Genomic DNA, 21,844 nt, shown 5'->3' with positions numbered 1-21,844 from the left:
GGCCTAGGAAGCCAGAAAATATAAGCCTGGTGACCATGTAGAATAAATAGGGGCTTACCTGTTTTGTAGACACAACATGGTTAGTGAGGGCCTTGGGGAACTGAGAGGGATCATGCCAGAGCCCTGTATACTTCTAGGCAAGCTGGAGCCTTGGAGAAGTAAATTGGACAAGGCCATTGATCAATCAATAAAAATCTTTATTCGTATACAAATATATCCATAAAGGGCCTTAGTTTGTGCAGAGCACCAGGCGAGCTGACAGTAAACAGAAGCCTCAGGGAATCTCATGGTAAAGATGTATTTCATTGATCTGAGTGTAAGCAGGGCTCTGGGTAAGAGTGAGCCTGACATATAGGCCCCTGACCGCACTCTGACTGTGATGACTCTCCTGATGCTGTCAGGCAGACGAAGACTCATTACCCACATTTACAGCATCATACGGGCTGATCAGATTAGGATCTCCCTCAAGGTGGTAGACACGTAGAATGGCACAAAATACACAGATGAGTCTGTGAGGTCTCGTCCAACGCACAACTTAAAGTTGCCCAATTCAATATAGTTCATATTACACACCTTTTGACAAAACTCCTCAATATAAATTTGGAACTAGCCCCAGTGAAAAGGGGCAGATGGAGCAGAAGCGCAGTGGACGCGCGGAGTGGGCGCAGGGGTGGCGTGCCGAAGGCGCATCAAAGGCAAGCCCGTCCGCACCCGTCCACGCCAGTTCGTCGCCAGAAATGGGCTGACCTACACCCAGAACGATCTTTTAGCTATTAGAAATTTGGTGAGCAGCGGCAGACAGTCTTGTGGGGACGCTATTGAGGGCCCTTTCTGCTGTTTGCAGTGTGGCTTCAACGCTGCACCGCCGCTGACACCAAGCAGCCACCTCCCCCGGTCCAAGAAGTTTATTAGCATTTTTAATCTTAATTGTTGCTCACTAGCCAAACTTCATGCTGATGTTCATGTTCTATTAGAGGACGCCTCCTCAGACACCCTCTTTCTTACTGAGACGTGGCTCTCTGATGTCATGATTGCCAAGCCAGGCCTGGCGGTCCCTGTAGGTTATAGCATTCTCACTATCAACAGGGCGACTAGAGGCGGGGGCATCACAGTCGTTTTTAAATCTTGCTACTTCTGCTCTTTCGTTAGACAGGCTGCAACCGGATGTGAATGTGCCCACTTTAAGGTCACATTAAGCCCAAATTATACTATGTCAGGGCTCATAGTATATCGGCCCCTGCGGCCATCCATAGACTTTATGGCAGTACTCGCGGAGTTGGTCAGCGTGCTGGCGATTAATGCTTCCAACTTTACTGTCACTGGGGATCTGGACCTACCCCTCGACAATCACAAAGACCCTGACATGGCTAATTTCATAGCTGACCTTGCGACCTGCCAGCTAGTGCAACAGGTGTCAGGTCCGACACACACGGCCGGCCACCTGCTGGACCCAGTCTTCACGAACATACCCTCTTTGACAGTACATGCCCCCATCCCTATGGGATGGTCTGACCACTACTTGGTCTCTATGTCAGTTCAAGGTATAACCCCACTACAGAGTGAGGTTCGGACGTCCTCCCTCAAACGCCATTGGCACAAACTAAACTGGGATCTATTCCACGCTTGTCTATCCACTACGTGCCCATGGCCTGCCTGAGGACCCTAATGAGGCATACAGGGTTTTCTCTGGCTGGATCAGCCAGCCACTGATTCTTTTGAATCTCAGTGCCACATTTGACACGATTTCCCACGCCATTCTGCTACAACGCCTGGAGGAGGCGGGGATTACTGGTTCTGCCTTGGAGTGGCTCACCTCGTTCGTTCGTGAGAGGTCGTTTGTGGTAACAGTCCCTCCCTATGCCTCGGGCATACACCCCATCAAACAAGGGGTGTCACAGGGTTCCTTCCTTAGCCCCCTGTTATGTAATCTCTATGTCCAACCCTTGGCTGCGGTGGCTAAGAACAGAGGACTGACCATGGTCTCCTACGCCGACGATACCCAGTTGGTGGTGGCACTCTCGAATGACACCGAGCGGGACGCCCTGAAATTTCAGGGCGATCTGGCGACAGTCACCGAGTGGATGACCACCAACTGCCTCCAGCTGAATGCCAACAAGTCGGAGGTATTGCTGGTAGGGAAGGACCATGGTTAGTGGAGTGAACTCTGGTGGCCTGAAAGTCTTGGTAGTGCCCCCCCCCCCCTCCCAAGCAGGTCGTTAAAAGTCTGGGGCTGTGGCTGGACTCGACCCTTAGCTACCGAGTTCAAACCAAAAAGGTGGCAGAGACCTGCTTCGGGCTATTGCGGGGGCTCAGACCACCATTGGGTTTCTTTGATCCATCCACACGTCAGACCATCATTCAGGCAACAATAAGGTCTAGATTTGACTATGCCTGCTCTCTGTATCTAGGGTCAAATAAGGCTGAAATTTTGAGGCTACAAAGGGCCCAGAACGCAGCAGTAAGGACCTTGCTTGGCCTGCACAGGTCCTGCCCAGTGTCAGATGCCATTCGCCAGCTGCATTGGCTGCCGGTGGCCAGGCAAATTGAATTCAAGGCGCTCTGCATCACTTTCAAAGCCCTAAAAAATCACAACCCCTAGCACCCTGGCCAACCTGCTTTCGCCTTATGTCCCCGCAAGTCACCTCCGCTCACTAGGTCAACACCTGGTGGTGGTTCCCAGGACACAGAGAGTGAGGGCTGGAGGCTGCTCCTTCCCCAGCAGGGTGGCCTGCCTCTGGAATTCGCTGCCTAGTCACATCCGGGGCCTCAACAACTACTTAGAATTCAGGAAGGCCATTAAAACACACCTGTTTCCCACTGCGTAGCCTGTGCCCCTGCTTCATCCGAACGTGCCAGTTGCTGTGCTATCAGCGCCGGGACGCCCCTTTGCTGGGGCAGCTGTTGCGCTATACAAGTTGTGGTAACATTAACATTAACATATCCCACAAGAAGCATGAGATTCCCTCGCAGTGAACACTCATCAGCAGACGTCATTCATATGTGGCATGGTTCTTGGATAGCAAATTACTGGTAGGAGGCTTTGAGGTGTCTGCACAATGCCACAGGGTGGCAGATAGCTAGAGGACTGAAACACTGTCTCTTGGGTTTGATCCCGAAAAAAAACAGGAACCTGAGCAGAAAATTTGCAATCCTCGGACTGACTCTGGCCAAAGAGCGCATAGCTCTCCAATGACTTAGCCCGACAGCTCCACAAATGACGGACTGGCTTTGAGATTAGACTGAGTGGGGCATGCAGAACAATACCTTATTTCTTTCACTAACCGTCCGCCTCAATTTATATTGATTCGTTTTAGGCTTCCCCAGTTGCACTGGTTTTTTGCAGGTCCTATTGGGTAAAATAAAGTCAATAACCCAAATCCATGCACTTGTGATGATTTTTCAGATCAGGGTACTCTCCACTTTGTGTTGTTATGTAACCTTTTTTGTGTTCCTCGAAGACAATTTATTTTACCTTTATTGAAAGAGAGACAGTTTACTCAAGCTAGATCTGCTCTTATTTTTCCACAAATGTTTTCCAATTAATTTGTCTGTTTTAAAGTTGCTGAATTTTTAATGACCACTGTTAGACTCAGAAAAAGTAGGGTTTGATTCTTATTTGGAGTATATGGATTGCTTGTTGTTTTAGACTGATGATGTTTATTATGGTTATTGTGTCCTGAAATTAATACGTTTATATTTTATATTTGGGAAATTTTATCACTCACCTGTTTTTTATTGTATCAAGATCAATTTCTGAGGTTGTTCATTATTTGTATGCAATTGTTTGTCTTGAATCTTCATTCAATTTTATTTCTGTATCCTTTATGGTTTTTATTAACCGAATAAAGATTATTTTGACTGACTGACCAAGTGGGCTGGTGAAGAAGAGGTTCGCATGAAACACCCAGTAGACCCAGGTGACCTACCTGACCTAACCTGGTCAGTCCGGTCGCTCCTCCTGCCGCGTGGCCACCCCGAGTGTGCCCGTTCTCCTCCCGCTGCCACCGCCGCTGCTGAGCCAAGTCAAGACTGCCCCTGTCTTGGTTTGCCCGTCTCTGTGTTGTTAGCTGTATTTCTGCTGCCGTTTTCTCGCTGTTTGCGCGTTTCCTCGTGTTGCCCTGTAACTTGTAAGCTGTCCCTGACTGTCCCTGTGCCTGCTTGTTGTCCCTGACTGTCCCTGTGCCCACCTGGTTCTCGTTGTCTATTTTCTGCCGTTTATCGTTCTCCCTTTGCCCATCGTTGTTCCCTGCCCCACCCCGCTCCCTGCCGCTGCTCCCCCGCGGCCCCACCCCCGCTCCCTCCAGCATCCTCGCACGCTCCCCCCCACTCGCCACCCCGCTCCCGCCTCCCAGCTACTCCTCCCTCGCCCCGCCCCACCCCCCCACTCTCCATTTATGGCAGAGTCCGCACGTACGCGCAGCGGGCGCGCCAAAGGCAAGCCCGTCTGCGCCCGTCCGTGCCTGGCCCGCGCCCAGCGCCAGGACCCCTGGCCCCTGACGGACCTATGACGCCGCCACCCTCATCGCACTCAAACCCGACCGATCAAGAGCCTGCCACCGAGCCACCCCGAGACGCACCCACGGACCCTTCACCAGCCAAGCCTGCAAGTTCACCTGCCTCCGGACCTGCACCACAGCTACCAAGCCGAGCACCAACAACAGCCACCTCAAGTGCATCCTACTCAACACCCGCTCCATCCACAGACACGCCATCGAACTTTGGAACCTGCTCGACACAACCTCACCAGACGTCGCCTTCCTCACAGAAACCTGGATGAACGCCTCCTCAGCACCCGACATCGCCATCGCCATCCCAGACGGATACAAGATCATCCGGAGAGACCGCGTCAACCAGACTGGAGGAGGCATTGCCATCGTACACAAGAACACCATCCGCATCACGACCGACTCCAACGACACCTTCGCCGCCACCGAGTATCTCTACTTCCAGATACACACCGACCCAAAGACGACCCTCAGAGGCACCCTCGTCTACAGACCCCCGGGACCACGTACACAATTCAGCAAAGACATCACGGACTTCATCAGCCCACACGCCCTCCGCTCCGCTGACTACATCCTCCTAGGGGACCTCAACTTCCACCTGGAGAACAACAAGGACCGCAACACCGCTGCCCTGCTGGACAACCTCGCCAACCTCGGACTCAAGCAACTGGTCAACACCCCCACCCACTACGCCGGCCACACGCTTGATCCCGTCTTCTCATCCAGCAAGCACATCACCTTCAGCCACTCCACCGGACTTCACTGGACCGACCACAGCTGCGTCCACTTCAGCTTCAGAAGAACCACGACCCACCACCACCCGCAACAGGTTCCTCGCAGGAGCTGGAGCAAGATCACCGCCGAGCAGCTCACCACCTCCCTCAGCCAGAACCCACCGGCCAGCACAACGAACCCCAACGAAGCAGCACGCAACCTTACGCAGTGGCTGACCGCCTGCGCCGACGACCTTACGCCACTAAAGAACCCTCCCAGCAGACCCAGAAGCAAGAAAGCCTCCTGGTTCACCGACGAACTCAAGGAATCCAAGAAGAACTGCCGCACCCTTGAGAAAGCCTGGCTCCTCGACCAGACCACAGACAACATGACCGCCCTCAAAGACGACACCCGCAAGCACCACCAGCTCATCCGCACCACCAAGAAGAAATCACTGAAGGAACGACTGGACAACAACGCCCACGACAGCAAGGAACTCTTCAGTATCGTCAAGGAGTTCTCCAACCCCAGCACCGGCAACAACGACATCACTCCTTCACAAGATCTCTGCGACTCTCTCGCCTCGTACTTCCACCGCAAGATCGCCGACATCCACAACAGCTTCAGCGCACCATCCACGCACCCAACCGTTGAACCAACGCCCCCCACCGCCACCCTCCGCTCCTGGACCACGGTGACCACCGAAGACACAGCCCGCACGATGAACACCATCCACTCCGGATCTCCAACCGACCCCTGCCCCCACCACGTCTTCAACATGGCCGACTCCATCATCGCACCCCAACTCCGGGACGTCATCAACTCCTCCTTCAACACCGCCAACTTCCCGGAGAGCTGGAAGCATGCCGAGCTTAACGCCCTACTGAAGAAACCTACAGCGGACCCCACCGACCTCAAGAACTTCCGCCCCATCTCGCTCCTCCCTTTTCCTGCCAAAGTCATCGAGAAGACCGTCAACAGACAGCTTGCAGCCTTCCTCGAGACGAACGGATCCCTCGACCCCTCGCAGTCGGGCTTCCGAGCCAACCACAGCACCGAGACCGCTCTCATCGCAGCCACCGACGACATCCAAGCCCTGCTCGACAACGGGGAAACAGCGGCCCTCATCCTCCTGGACCTCTCTGCAGCGTTCGACACCGTCTGCCACCGCACCCTAGTTCAACGCCTCAGCAACATCGGTATCCAAGAAAAGGCACTGGAGTGGATCTTCTCGTTCCTCGCCGGAAGAACACAAAGAGTCCGCCTCCCCCCGTTCCGATCCGAGGCCACCGAAGTCATCTGCGGCGTACCGCAAGGATCATCACTCAGCCCCAACCTCTTCAACGTCTACATGAGACCTCTTGCAGCCATCGCACGCCAACACAACCTCAACATCATCTCCTATGCCGACGACACCCAACTGATCCTCTCCCTCACCAGAGACCCCGCCACCGCCAGAACGAGCCTACACGAAGGGATGAAAGACGTCGCCGAGTGGATGAAGAACAGCCGCCTGAAACTGAACTCAGACAAGACGGAAGTCCTCATCCTGGGACCATCGCCCTCCGCGTGGGACGACTCCTGGTGGCCTCCCGCCCTGGGCACCGCTCCCAAGCCAACAGACCACGCACGCAACCTGGGCTTCATCCTGGACTCTTCCCTCTCGATGACCAGACAAGTCAACGCCGTCTCCTCATCGTGCTTCAACACCCTGCATATGCTCCGAAAGATCTTCCGATGGATCCCGACCGAAACCAGGAAGACGGTCACCCAGGCACTCGTCACCAGCCGACTGGACTACGGGAACACCCTCTACGCGGGAACCACAGCCAAACAACAGAAAAGACTCCAGCGCATACAGAACGCCTCCGCCCGACTCATCTTGGACATCCCACGACGCAGTCACATCTCCGGCCATCTGAGGGACCTGCACTGGCTCACCGTCAGCAAAAGGATCACGTTCAGGCTCCTTACCCACGCACACAAGTCTCTCCACGACCTGGGACCCAAGTACCTCAACGACCGCATAACCTTCTACACGCCCACCCGCCAGCTACGTTCTACGAGCCTCGCCCTCACCGCCGTACCACGCATCCGAAGAGCCACCGCCGGAGGAAGATCCTTCTCCTACCTGGCAGCCAAGAAATGGAACACCCTCCCCATCCACCTCCGGCTTACACAGGACTATCTCGCCTTCAGGAAACAACTCAAGACCTGGATGTTCGAGCAGTAGCGGACCCCTCCCTCAAGCGCCTTGAGACCCCTCCGGGTGAGTAGCGCGCTATACAAATGTTATGAGGTGAGCGCTGAAGTTGAGGAACCTGTACTGACAGAGAGGGGCTGTGGGGGGTGGCCCTGTTATATGGCCATATGTTCACACCTTGACTGAGTGCTAGGGGACTGATGACCTACTGTGGCTTGCTTGTCCTAGTAGTGCCCCTTGGACACCATCTCATGGGGCGTGCTGAGCACAGGGTACAGAGGGTTTCTCTTTCACTCTTTCACTCTTTTGATTTTGTTTTGTTTATTAGTTGCTATTTGACATGCCAAGAATGGCTTTGGCAACTTTTGAACTTCCACGAAAAGCTTACTTGGATTATATTGTTTGCTAGTATTGCCTATCGCGTGTAAATGTAATTTGCTGAAATGCCAATAAAATCATAGCAAAAAAAGAGATACAGGCTCCCAGTGACACCTGAGAGTGAACAGTAGCCTCTGTGGACCTCAGTGTGAGCAGGAGCTATGGGATGTCAGTCTGTGCTGGAGCCTCATGGGACCTAATTGACTGACTAATTAATTGATTGATTGATTGATTGATTGATTGATTACAGGACTTGTAAAGAGCAGGCATTTACCTCCAGAAGGAAGTGTCCAGGCGACCTGAGAGTGGAACTGACCTTAAAGATCCTGAGGGAGAGAGGCTACTTTGAAGAAGAAGAACAACCTCACAATCTTAGATGAAGAAGAACAACCTCACCATCTTAGGATGAACAAGTCACCCTGTTCAATGAGAGTGAATATCAACCAGACTTATAAGCGGACAAGATTCACTGAAGAACTGTTGCCCAGTGGACAGTGAGAATCCCATGTATGAGTAGGATCTTTAGAGCCTACTGGCAGAGAGGAGACTCCGGGATCTGAGGGTGAGGGGGCATGGCTTAAGGGAGACGTGTACACCTGAGAATGAACAGCAGTGAAATAATGGTGTTTCCAAACTTGAACAATGTTACTCACCCTACAAGCTATAAATCGATTCATATACCACAAACTCCTCCCAAAATTAGCCCCACCAAACAATACTTTGTGAAAGGTCATGATCTGCGAATGTGGGCCACTTTATTTTTGGGTTCCTGGGCCTATTTTTGGTTCCAATATGACTCTGAACCTGAGCTCACTCTGCCACCTTGAACTACTATATTAGAATTGCTGTGCAATGTGAAGGTATAGTACCATACAAATCACTACATACGTTAATATATAAAATGACACTAATGTGTGTATGAACTGCAAAAACTCAGATTAAAGCAGATATCGGGGAGTGGTGACGCATACATTGCTCATATCTCCCCATACATAAACATATTTGAGTGCAGTAGCTCAGCGAGTGTCTCCCTAGAATCATGCGGGTCACAATTTCAAATCCAGCACAAACTTTAATCCTTCCAAGGTCAATAAAATTAGTACAACTGAACTTTTCTCGCATTCCATGATGCTTTGAATCGACACCCCTTTAGTTAGAATTGGCTTTGCTGCTCAATCTGCCTTACCAAACATGTCTGCAGCCTCCATGTGTGATGCGACTGATGTCTCATACCGGCCCATTGCGTTCTCCACCGCTGCCGAGTTCTGCAGGAGGACGGCCATCTTCTGGTTGGAAAAGTTGACCCCGCTGCAGCAGCGCATGCTTTCCTTTAGGCAGCTGTAGGCCTCTGCGAGGAACTTTATTTCAGTATAGTGAATGGCAAGGTGATTGTAGAGTTTGACTGGAAAAAACAGAACAGGTTTACAACAAACACTGTGTTTTATTTAGTGACATGGTTAGGCTATGGCTATTAGCATAATATATATATATAAGTCGTCAATGTACTTATCATATCCCCTGGGTCTCAATTCAGAGTGATGAGGGATGGGATGCAGTATTTACCACACCCAGTAAATACTAACCTTGCGCAATGAGGTAATTACCTTCTATTCACCTCATCCCTCGCCTGAAGGATACTTTAAATAGTGTTTTTGTGTGAATTTCAAGTTGAGAGTGCACAGTGATGTACGCTGCCCCTAGACACCGGCGGGCATATTGATCAAATGGTCAGGCAATACAAAGCAGCAAGGCACCTTGCTGCTCTGCGTGAAAAAGAGAGGGTATGAATGCAACCTATGTCACATTATACAGCATATTCCTGCTCTCTGTCTGTGCTGGCGCACAATGTGCTGCCTAGTGCCAAGGTAGGCACTCTTGCATCATGTTGCCATGGTGCCTGCGTTCTAGGCATGATTGTTTTTTGTGCAGGAAGGGACACCTTTCTGCACAAAAACAATCCTCACTCCAGCCATGTAATGCCTCTCTGGGGCAGAGTAACGCAAGGCAGCACCTTAGGCTGCCGTGCATTACTCCACATTTACCAAGCCATGCAAGGTGGGTTTGCAAGGCTTGGTAAATATCATTCTAGGTTTTGTGTCGCCCTTGCCCCCCGTTGCTTGGTGCAAGGGTGACGCAAACAGGACCGGATTAGGAACTAAAACAGGCCCTGGCAAAGTGCTCGGTCGCACCACAGGGGGTGCGCCGAGCTGTTTGCCTGAGCCGGTTTTGGCCAATTTTGTTACAGGGGCTGATATTACACCTGTGCTGCAAAAACGGCCCTGTAACAAAATGGGCCACCAGGGGGCCAAAACCGGTCCCCAACCTGGCAGCCCACCGTGGAAATGCCCGGGGCCCACTATGGGCAGTCCGGACCTGAACGCAAACCCTTCAAAGATATGGGCCTGGATTTGCTTGGAATGCATGCATCATGGTGAGCCACAACTGCAAAATACGTCTTTAAAGCCTATTCTTAGTTGATGCTCGGTAAATGGGGAATAACATGCAGTACTCAGTGCTTACCTCACTGAAATTCCACTTTATCTGTATTTATCGGTAATTTTCCACCAGAACAATTGTTGGGTTTGCTCTTCTGGAAGTTCCCAAAAGGAAAATTGGGGTGGTAGGTGGGTGTAATGAATGTGCAGTAACAGAGAACACAAGGTTACAGGTAAGCAGACAATAGGTTTGTAAAATGTGCTTCCTATTTCTAGTAGAATTAGTTGTGTTAAAATTAAGTTTTTGCACTTGAGATCTCATGCATTTACTCTAATGTTCTCAAGGCGTAGATTAATTGAAGTTAATTAATAAGGGGAAGATGTGAGATATTTTTGGGAGTGGGGGGCACATGTGACTGTTAGTGGAATGAAATGGAGAGGTTGTGGTGCTCCAGCCAGAGATGCCATACTCCAACCAGGTTCAAGTCTCAGCGCAACATCCTGTGGTTCTGGGAAAAACACTTAATTTCCCTGTGCTTCACAAAATGCATGTGACCTTGTGTAATGCACCCGGTGCTCATAAAGTGCTGCTCCAATGCCTTCTGGTGAGTAAGTTCTCGCTACAAATGTATATACTTATCACATTTACCTACATATATTTATCACATACACCGTAAATATTAATCATATATATATGTACGTATGTATGTATGTAAATACATATATATATATGTGTGTATATGTTCAATGAAAAAAATCAAAGGTTACAGGGACGGTATAGTTAGGCTCAGATCTGAGCTAACTATAACTTTCACCCCTGCAATGCACTACTTATGACCTCACATATTATGCCACTCTAGACATGGTCAGTGACATTACTGATGACATCACTGATGAAATCTCAAATGACATCACTGATGACATCATCCACAGAACCACTCACACACCCACTCACACCCCCATACAACCTCTCATATGCCCAATCACACGCTCACATAACCACTCACATACCAATGCAGACTCATACAAGTACTTACACAACCCCTCATTTAGCCATAAAGCCACGCAACCATACAGCAACTCACATAGCCACACATTCACCCATACAGCTACTGCCACACCCAGATATTCATCTATACAGCCACTCGTACACCCACTCACATATACAGCCTCTTAAGAGCTCCTCACTTACCCTTACAACCACTCATACACCCATACAACTACTTATATAACCATTCACACATCCATACAACCACTCAGACAGCCAGTCACTCACCCATACAACCAATCCCACAGACACTCACTCTCCCATTTAGCCACTCACACAATAATCTCACTTTACCAAACACTCACTCAAACAGCCACTTACTAATACAGCCACTAATACACTCAGTCCCTCACTTATACAGGCGTTCAGACACCCACTCATTCACCCATAAAGTCACGAACACACCCACTCACCCAGCCATTCACACAACCATTCACTCACCCACCCATGCAGCCACTGACACACCCTTTCACTCACCAATACATTCACTCACACAACCACTAATTCACCCACACAGCTACTCATACATCCACTTATACACCCACAGAGCCACTCACTCACATGTACAGTCACTCAGACACCCACTTACACAGTCACACAGCAACTCACAGAAAGTATGTTAAAAAAAGGAATCACTCATTGGTAGTACAGAAAGTAGACTAATTTAACTTTTGTGGTATCTTATTAATATGTTTAAAACACAATTTGTTTAAACAAAACACTCACAATCACTGAATGATGTAATCAGTGATGTCATTTGCGATGTCATCAGTGATGTCATGAGTGATGTCACTGAACACCTCATGAGCAATGTAATATATGAGGTCATAAGCAGTGCATTGTGGGAGTGCAAGTTATAGTTAGCTCAGGAACTATAACTGCTGAATTTCACTGGTTTTGTATTAGTGAAATCTGAACAAAACTATGACGTCCCTGTAACCTTTGGTTTTTTTCAGTGAATTTCTATTTTTTTTAAGTTCTATTTCCTAACTATAATGACCCTGTAACCTTTGGTTTTGTAAGTGAATTTGTAAGGATTTTTAATTTAATTTCCTAACTGTAACCACTAACCTTTGAGATTGAGGGCCTAATTATGACCTCACAGCAGAGAGGTGACACAGAGGTGCAAACGGACGCGCCACTGGTCCGCTGAAGGTCATCGACGACCGCCCACCATGCTAATACTTTACAGTGGTCTAGGGGGCGAGCAGAATGTCCTGTGGTGCCCTTTCAAAGGGGGCGGTGCCTTCTAAAAAGGCATTGCAATAGGAACACCTCACAAGGTTCCCGCATGGCATGGACTCGAAAGTCCATGCTGTGCAGGAACCTATGTGCTGTGTTTTTTTGTGGGACTCAGCTGAAGTAGAGTCCCAAGAAGGCTGCCAACACTTCCTGTTGATGTATTGGCAGTCAATAAGATCTCAGCACGAGATTGAGAGGGTTTGCGAACCCTTCGTGTCCCAATTTATAAGGAGTTTGATTTTTATTTATATCTCAAAAATTACTAAAAAGGGTTTACACCAATTCACAAAAAGGTTGCTTTCTGGACCAAAAGCTACTTTTATGCCAGATTTGGTGTAATTCTGTCCAGCGGTTTGGGCTGTAGTTGTGTCTACAATATCTATGGAAAATTGCATTGGGGAAAAATGCGTTTTGGGCACCACCTTTTTCTCAGGCCCTACTTGACAAATCACCCCAAAGCTGTCAAAACATGAGTTGAACCGAGTGCCATACTAGTTTTGAAAATTTCGTTAAGATTTGTCAAACAGCGCCAAAGTTATTGGGAAAACAATAAACGCTTTTCCTATGGAAACTAGGCCCTAACTATAACTACCTATATATAATATATAATATATATATATGTGTGTGTGTTTGTATGTGAAGCAGAGTCGCAGTTGTCACTGTGATGTTATAGTTTGGTCTGATTTTCCAAAAGAAGAGAGTTTGACAAACCTTACCTTCAAAAAACTTCACATAAAAAAAGATCAACTCCAACAGGGGCAGAAAAAAAGGGTATGTCCCAAAACGCAGCTTCCATATGCAATTTCCATAGGGTATTTAGCCAGCGCTGCAGCCAAACCTGCTAAACTAAATTACAGCAAACGTGGCTGAAATCTAGATATTTAACCAGAAGGCATGCTTTTTGAGATTAGGCGCAAATCCATTTAGTGGTTCTCATGAAAGGTTAAAAATGTATAGACATGTTGACAGCTGGGCTTAACTTAAAAAATTCAAGCCTTCTGATTCACCTGGAGAGCCATTTTGGAGCAAGCGCTCTGGCTGGCTGTAGCTTGAACAGAAATTTTGTGGGAGCCAATACAGAACTCAGGGGCTTAACATAAGGCCTAGTGGGACTACTAAAACAAGCATGTCTTCAGCTTCTTGCAAAATTCAAGAAGTGAGGAGGAGGCTTTTACGTATAGTGGCAGGTCGTTCCATGCTTTAGGAGCAATGTAGGAGAAGGGTCGACCGTCGGAACTGGTTTTCTATACATGTGGGACATGTTCAAGTAGGAGTCAGAGTGGAGGTGTTTGGAAGATTTGTAAAAGCAGATGCAATTGTTGAGGTATGCTGAGCCAGTGTTATGTAGTGCTTCGAAACTGTGGATGAGGAGTTTGAACGGTGCTCGTTTGTGTATGGTGAGCCAGTGGAGCTCCTTCAAGTACGGTGTGATGTGAGTGTGGCGTGGGAGATTGAGAGTGATTATCGCCACAAAATTCTGAATGGTCTGCTGCCTTTTGGTGAATATTCTGTTGGTGCAGATAAAGAGGGTGTTCGAGGTGCATAAATAAGCCTACCTTTCCATATACCTAGCAAATTAATATTTTTTATTATTTTTTACATTTTATAGTTATATATATATTAAATAAATATAGTCATAGGCACAAATAGACACTGTGCCATCCTTATACAAAGTAGAAACCCTATCCGATATGATTTCTCCATACAAAGACATATAGAAAAATGTAAGGTAGAAATACACATGCATTGTTATATAAATAGCAGAGGGTTCATTCTTATAAAATGTTTTGCTTTTATGACTTGTTCATACTGTTGCTGTACATTATGTACATTGTTGTGTTGTGAGTATTGTAATCATAATGGGAAGAGCCAGCTCTTGACTAATCTTCTGAAGCTGAGATGGTTCTTAGTGAATCTTATTTTTTGTAGTAAGAAATTCCATAGTTTAGCATTTTGCACAGAGAAAGAAGTTCCATCCATGGTGTTTTCTTGTAAGCTTGAGATGGAGGAACAGTCTACAGTGTACATTTCTTTGTTGCATGTATTTTCAGATTTTCTTCCCGATGATATGTGGTCCTTTGCCATGTAATAACTTGTGGGTATCACAAATGAGCTTCTCACAACTGGTAATCCGTGGAGGGCTCTTAAAGTGGGGTAGATTTGGTCCTGTGCTTTTGCATTTAAAAGTAGTCTGGCAGCAGACCTCTGAATTCTCTGTAAATTAGAATAATCTAGTTTGGTAGAACAGGAAAGACTGTTGCTTAGACCTTGTAGGGGAATCCTAAGTGTGGGAAGATGCAGCATTTGTGTGGTAAGGAAGCTTGATCTGGATATCTTATGCATCTTTGGCATTCCTGAACAGCTTGGAGACGACAGCTATTTCAAGGCTTCATATCTCCTTGGATATTTTTGACGTTGGTCTTAGACCATCAGACCAGGTGCAGAGAGAGTCATGAGCTTTCCTTTCACCACAGGTATTTTAGTTTTGGATGCATTCAATTTGAGGTGGCTCCAGGGCATCCAGAGGTTAACGGCCCACAGACAACAGAAGATTTTTTAGTTTCCTTTGTCCTTGAGAATTTCCAATTCAAGAAGTATTTGTGTGTCTTCTTCATAGTCATATAGCAGGTGAAGTCAAAAACATTGATCAGTTCTGGTATGTGTTGAAGATGTGTGAAATAACAGAGCCTTGGGGGACTCCTATGTTTATGCTGTAGGAGTTGGATGAGAAAGCAGGGGTACGCATCATATTTTTCTATTGTGTAGGTAAGATGAGATTCAAACGATAGTGGTACCTTCTATGCCGGCTTTCTCAAATCTTTGGATTAGTATGTCATGTTCGACTGTGTCACGAATGCACAATGACATGCTTTCATTGAATCATCTATGTTTGCACTGCTTTAAAAGATGTAAAATAACATAGGGTTCTATTGCAGAAGTAAAACTTGTTTCTCTTTACTTCTCCACCTTTTATTTTCAACATTGATTAAATTACTGTTGCCAAAAGGAAACATCCAGCACTTGCTGAGGTCCAACGTGTAGAGTACTGGGAATGCATAAGAGTAACATGATAATATGACAGTGTTCCGAAGCAAAGTCCCCTCCACCCACGGCACCCCTTTTAGACATTGGTTGGCCCTTAGTCTTGTGTAGATAGCTGGTGGGCCAACAGAGCGGGGAAAATGACAGGGGTCTCAGTGACCTTCCGTGGGCTAGGTCAAACAAAATGAGTTGGTATTAAGACTATTCAAAACTTGCCAGACAGGCTTGAAACACACTGTTCTGAGCGGTCAATACATATTATAATCCTATATTTGAAAGTTGTTGTTACACATTAGTTTAAGCATATAAAATTGCATGTTTAAGGTTAAAATAGGAAAAGCATTAGCACAGGAAATTATTAGACATTTGAATGTAAAGAATAGACTTAATATTTCAATTAGAGGCTGTGGAATCCTCCATTAAAGTCTCTGCTGATACAGTTGAAAATCACCTGAATAACACACAACTTTGCTCAGGTTACAAATTCTCCGAGTTTAGGGGAATGGCACTTATCAGTCAGTGAGGGAGGACCAAATCATGTAGCAGGGTTGATTAAATCATGTGGCAACAATGGCGTTGTTGGCATGTTTGAATGTTTGCATGAAGCCTGGCGAAGGCCCGTCCAAGCAGTCATGAACACTTTAGAGTGTGCAGCCACCACTCCTCCTCCTGGATATCACGGTAGCCCAGTATGCCCAAACTGGCCAAAGGAAAAATGATAATAACTTAAAAAACCTCGGTTATTATCATTTCATTTTTTTACACTGCTCCGCGAGAAGTGTGACAACACTCCTGCCTTAGCAGAAGAGCCGCCACTGTTAGTATCAGTTAAAGTCCTAAATAGAGCAATACGCAACTGAAAGGAAATCATCCACCTTTATAAAGAGCCACCCACTGCGATGCAAAAAATGTTGCTTTGTTTTTATTTACTTTTGATCCGTTTGAACTAGAAACTTTTTTTTTCTTAAAAACTGCAGAATATGCAGCAGATGATGGATTATGTGGCAATTGCAGCAAATCCTAAAAGATGTGAAAAAACGCCAAAGCTGTAAAGTTGCATACCACAAATGCTAGACTTCGTGGTTCTCAGCCTTCGGCGTTGTAAAGTATCCAACTGGACATGAAAACAAGATGTGGCACACCAGAGGACGGCACATTATTTTATTGTGCACCAAAGTAAGGACGACGCGTTTTGGCGTGAGCCTTCGTCAAGTGATTAACAAACACCAAATTCCTATAGAAATAGGTCCAAGAAGTTCATAGACATAAAAGAATTCCTTCCGTGCTCTGCTCTTGTAATAATGTTGACGGTATTTACAATACATTTACATTTAAAATTACCCGACAATCAGACAATTCAGTGGAAATGATAAAATATATAACAGTTGTGTTATTGAATTCATTTACAAAAGACTCCATCAACAGCTTTCATTTGAAATTGAATTAAAGTAAGCTTTTATTTTGTCAGTGCTTGTCTCTCTTCTTCTGGTGTTCGATCTAGCTCTGTCTAATATCTGCCTCCTGGGCTCTCTTGTCGTGCACTGCTCATTTTATTGTAACATTTCAGTATAACCAAGAAAGGAAAACAAACCAGAGGCACAACTTGCAGTTGCCATTCTGGCAAGGTAATATGGTTTTATCTGCCTGTTCTGCTGGCAAGCCCAGAGCTAGTTGTCATGCCATTAGTTTAAGATTAAGCCCTCATGCACAGATTGTGAATTACCCTGCAAACACTCATCTAAAGTGGACATTTACTGTTTATACTGAGCACAATGCCTTCAGACTGACCAGGAAAGCTAACTCCCCAATCACTTATATTCCAGGAAAACATTATCATTGCCAGTGAAAGCACAGATACACATGATGTTAAGCTGATGCTGAGTATCTTCATCCCCCCTGTTGAATTTAATGTCCGGCCCTCCTAATATAAAAAACGCTCCAACATAACCTGCGCTGGCAACATCATAGGACTGTTTTCAGTGACTTTCAGCCATGTTGAACAGCAGATGTGCTTCTAGAAGACATTGATAAAAGATATTCATGCTGACAAGGCATATAGCTCGGGCATTGCTGAGATCTAATGGCTTGCCAATGCTTGTTTGGTGTTTAAGTAGTCTTGCTGAACAAACGTGGAAGTGATTGTGAGAAACAGTTGAGGAGCTCTGAAGTGAAGTGAGGATGTAGCATGAAGACCAGAGCTACCAACATGAGAACTGGGGTACCACGTTCAAATCTCGGGGTCGGCGGAACAGTCTGTGATTCTGGGCAAAGCACTCACGCGCCTCTCTGCGTAGTCTGTTGTTGGGTGACGGGTCAAGTAGGAAAGTAGGAGGGTATGGGGAGATACGCAAAAGATGATGGGAGAGTGCAGGAGGAAGCAACAATGAAGGGGAAAAAAATACCGTAATTGAAGCAGGATCAGTAACAAAAATGTACGAGTCATTGTGGAATGTAACTGGTGAGCATTTAAAGCGCTCCAATATCATTGTCTCGTGTTTGCGCTATGGAAAGACGGAGGATGGAGTGAGCGTACCAATAACATCAGATCTTGCATAAAAGAAAAATAAACAACTGTTCAATATTTTAATAACTTTTTAAGAAATTCATTTGTTTATGTGCACACGCATCCATTTTAATGGTATGCATATGTTCAAGGGAGACTATGTCAAGACGGAGTTCAGAACAAGCACAATACCATTGGATCATACAAATCTTTTTTAAAGTGAAAGCAGCAGCAACGAGGGAGATAGTGGGCGGACGGTTCAAGCAGGGAAGCAGGAGGGGATGGTGAGATGGGCCAACAACTACGAGAGAGGTCGGAAGAAAGCAACAATGAAGAGTTAAAAAAATACCTTCATTGAAACAGGATCAGTGATACAATTTGATGTGTCGTTGTGGAACATAACTGGTAAGCACTTAAAGTGCTCCAATACTATCAGCTTGTATTCATGCTATGGCAAGATGGAATTAGCGCTCCAATACCATTGGAACATACAAAAAAATCACTAAACAAGTACTGTTCCATTTTGAACAGCTTTTTAAGAAATGCATTTGGTATGTACACATGCATGCATTTTAGTGGTATGTGTGTATGAGTAGAAGGGAGACAGCCTGAAAAAACATGTACTCCCATGAAGTACTTCAAAACAAAGAAAAAACAGCTGCACAAACTAGGAGCAGTGTAAGGAGACATGCACATGGTCTCTGCGCTATTTGAGGGCCAAACACGACAAGCATTGGCATAGCCAATAAGTCGCGCCTTTGGGACCTTATAAGTGTTTAGTTATCCAGCACAATATCCTTGGTGCAACATCATCAAGTGTTGCATGGCTAAACACTTATAAGTCCCCATAGGCGAGACCTATTGGCTATGCCAATGCTTGTTGTTCAAATGTACTTGAACTGAGGGAGCACTGCTTACTGGTGGCATAATGCCATTGAATTTAAAGTTACCTGCATATGCAGAGAGCAGGGACCACCTACCATCAGCCTTGTAACACAATGCACACAGTCCCAAGGTTTACCACGACAGCCGTTAATCTTTCCTTGACCCCCTTATCATCTGTCCTGGCTGCAGACATCAGTAGCAGCTATATGCTGAGTTTCAGACTCTTTCTCATCTTGCTGACAAATAGCTTTTCCCACTTGTGGCACCAAAAGAATGACTGCTGCTGAGCACAGAGTAACTCTACAAATTGCATGGCAAAATAATCCAGTTGTGGAATGCTGGAATGACTAATGATTTGGGTTAGTCTGAGTCGGACCCATGATGCTTGGCACTTGGTGGAGCTGGATGTAGTACAAATAGGTCCACACCAAGCTACACATGTGCATGACAAACATGACATGGAGGATGAGCCGTATTCAGTGAACAAGAAGAGTGCTGCGAGTACAGTAACGCATTTTACAATGATAATTACATAAGGAATAGAATGTTGACAGGCAAAGTTTCTGATAATTACTTTGTCACCAAAGATCAACACAATGAGCGCAATTTTGACAGAACTGCCAGGAATAACATTAGATGGCTTAGACTGAGGAAAAAAGGAATAAATCATGATGAAGGGAAATAGTAATCCCAATGCCGCCACCTTACTTGATCCATAGGTGGGCTCAAACTCAGGAAATACTCAACACTCACCGCAATCAAGCCCGAGGTCCGCGCATCAGAACGCTCCCCCTGGAATTAATTGCGCGGGATTAAGATTGTGATTGACAAGAGAAGCTAAGCATTCTGGGAGTTGAAGGCAAAGTGAGTAACATATGTAAGACTCTGTAACAAGCAAGTCTTGTAGGACAATTTAGTATACTCTCAAGCAAAGTTCATGACGCATTTTTTTTTGTATTGTGAAAACTGAAAGACAACCTGAAATAATTGAAGCAAACATCCACTTTTACATTTACTTCAACACTTAGGAGTTTTCTATAAAGCACTTTAATTTGCCAGCAAACTCTTGGAACTTGTTTGCTGCAGTTATACCATTTGATGTCTCTCTCGTTTTATGTCAGCTGAGGTTGAAATTCAGCCTCTTTGCTTTTAACCCATTAACTCATTGGATTTGTGAGCCTGAAATGTGGACAGTCATAGCTATCTCTGACTCACACTGAGTTCTGGTTCCGCCAGCCACAATAGACCCTAGTAATCTCTGGGTTGTAATGGTCTGTGATCTAGCTACGACCTGGGTCGAAGAGGAGAGGAGGAGGCAGCAGGGGGAGGGAAGGGGAGAGAGGAGGGGGCCTGCGCCTGTTTCCCTTGCAGGAGCGAGCAGGAACCATTTGTTAATTACAAACAGATGGTTTCAAAGCTCGCGCCCGTAAGGGAATCATCAAACGTGCACGCGTTGCCATTGAAAGCAATGCCACGCGTGCATGTTTTTGGGCCAAAAACTGAATCGATCCCTAAAAGTCTCCTCCTATGCAACGCACGCACGCTGCGTAGACGAGACCTAAAAAAAGAAGGCTTGATGCACGCATGCCATGACAAATGACATAAAAAATAAATGAGAGCGATGTTGAAGTTTACCAATGGTAGGAGATGGGCAGCCTTTAAGCCTCAGATAGATCACAACATGTTTTTTGAGACATCACATTGACTTTCTAGTCGTGCAGCGCATGCGCTGTCTAGTAGAGACCTAAAAACAATAGATTTCGCACAGGAGAAACCTACTGCCTTTGCCACTGCTTGTTGTGTTTAGGAATGGGGAGATTAAGTGATTTATCCATAATCAGAAAATATGGAACTGAGGCCAGACTAGGGGGATTATTTGGCATACTTTCGGGAGAGGATGTGGCATAAGGGCCAGATATGTTGACTATGGAGCTGGTAAGCTGGACTGAGTTTTGAGGTCGGCTGAACATCCTTGATTTTAAGCAAATCACTTAATCTCGCCGTGCCAAAGAAAATGAATGTGTCCTTGTGAAAAGTAACTGGTACTAATGTAAAGCACTCCAATACCTTTAGTGGTTTTGGTGGTAGATAAAACTGCATGAAAAAAGTAACTGGTGCTAATGTAAAGCACTCCAATACCTTCGGTGGTGTTGGCGCTATATAATGCTGCACAAAAAAAATTTATTGGCGTACTGTAAATTGCTCCAATACCTTCGGTGATGGTGGTGTAACTATATAAAACTGCACAAAAAAAGTAACTGGTGCTTATGTATGTAAAGTGCTCCAATACCTACGATCGATGTTGGTGCCACATAAAACTGCCCATAAAATAATTGAGAAACAGAGTCGGTGGATGAGGGGATCTGTGCAACGGAGTTCAACAGGGGCAAACAGCGACGGGCAGGAGGTGGCCTGGCAACCACCAGCAAATCCGCGGAACCACAGGGAGATTAAGGGATTTGCCCATAATCATAAAATGTGGAACTAACAGGGAAGGTGGGGAGATGATGCGGCGTCCTCTTGGGAAAGGATGTGGCGTAAGGGCCAGAGCCACCGACTATGGAGCTGAGCAAATGGATTTGAGTATCAACGTCAGCTTAACATCCTTGATTCTAAGCAAAGCACTTAATCTCTCCGTGCCTATAAAAAGGAATCTGTCCTTGTGAAAAGGAACTTGTGCTAATGTAAGGAGCTCCAACACCTTTGGATGGTGTTGGTACTATATAAATCTGCACTAAATAAATAAGTGGTGCTAATGTAAAGCGCTCCACTACCTTCGGATGATGTTGGCGCTGTAAAAAACTGCACCAAAATACTAGAAAGAATCACAGTGTTAGACTGAAAGTAAATATGAGAAAATGCATTGCATCAGCAACCACATTAAAAGGA

The 21,844-nt window shown here is 46.3% G+C and overlaps 1 protein-coding gene across 2 annotated transcripts in view; it reads right to left on the bottom strand.

Annotated features, from left to right (window-relative positions):
* LOC144826290 (tetratricopeptide repeat protein 24-like) overlaps positions 1-21,844 on the bottom strand; it is a 520,525-nt gene that overhangs the window by 459,237 nt on the left and 39,444 nt on the right. For both annotated transcript variants that reach the window (XM_078684636.1, XM_078684637.1), the window contains exon 3: positions 8,987-9,202. In XM_078684636.1, the coding sequence (XP_078540762.1) occupies positions 8,987-9,202 (216 nt within the window). The remainder of the gene's footprint in view (positions 1-8,986; positions 9,203-21,844) is intronic.

The sequence above is a fragment of the Lissotriton helveticus genome, chromosome 3_2 (assembly GCF_964261635.1).
Source record: "Lissotriton helveticus chromosome 3_2, aLisHel1.1, whole genome shotgun sequence".
In the NCBI taxonomy this organism is placed as follows: Eukaryota; Metazoa; Chordata; class Amphibia; order Caudata; family Salamandridae; genus Lissotriton; species Lissotriton helveticus.
Note: the sequence above shows the minus strand (reverse complement) of the source record. Positions and strands in the feature narration are given on the sequence as shown.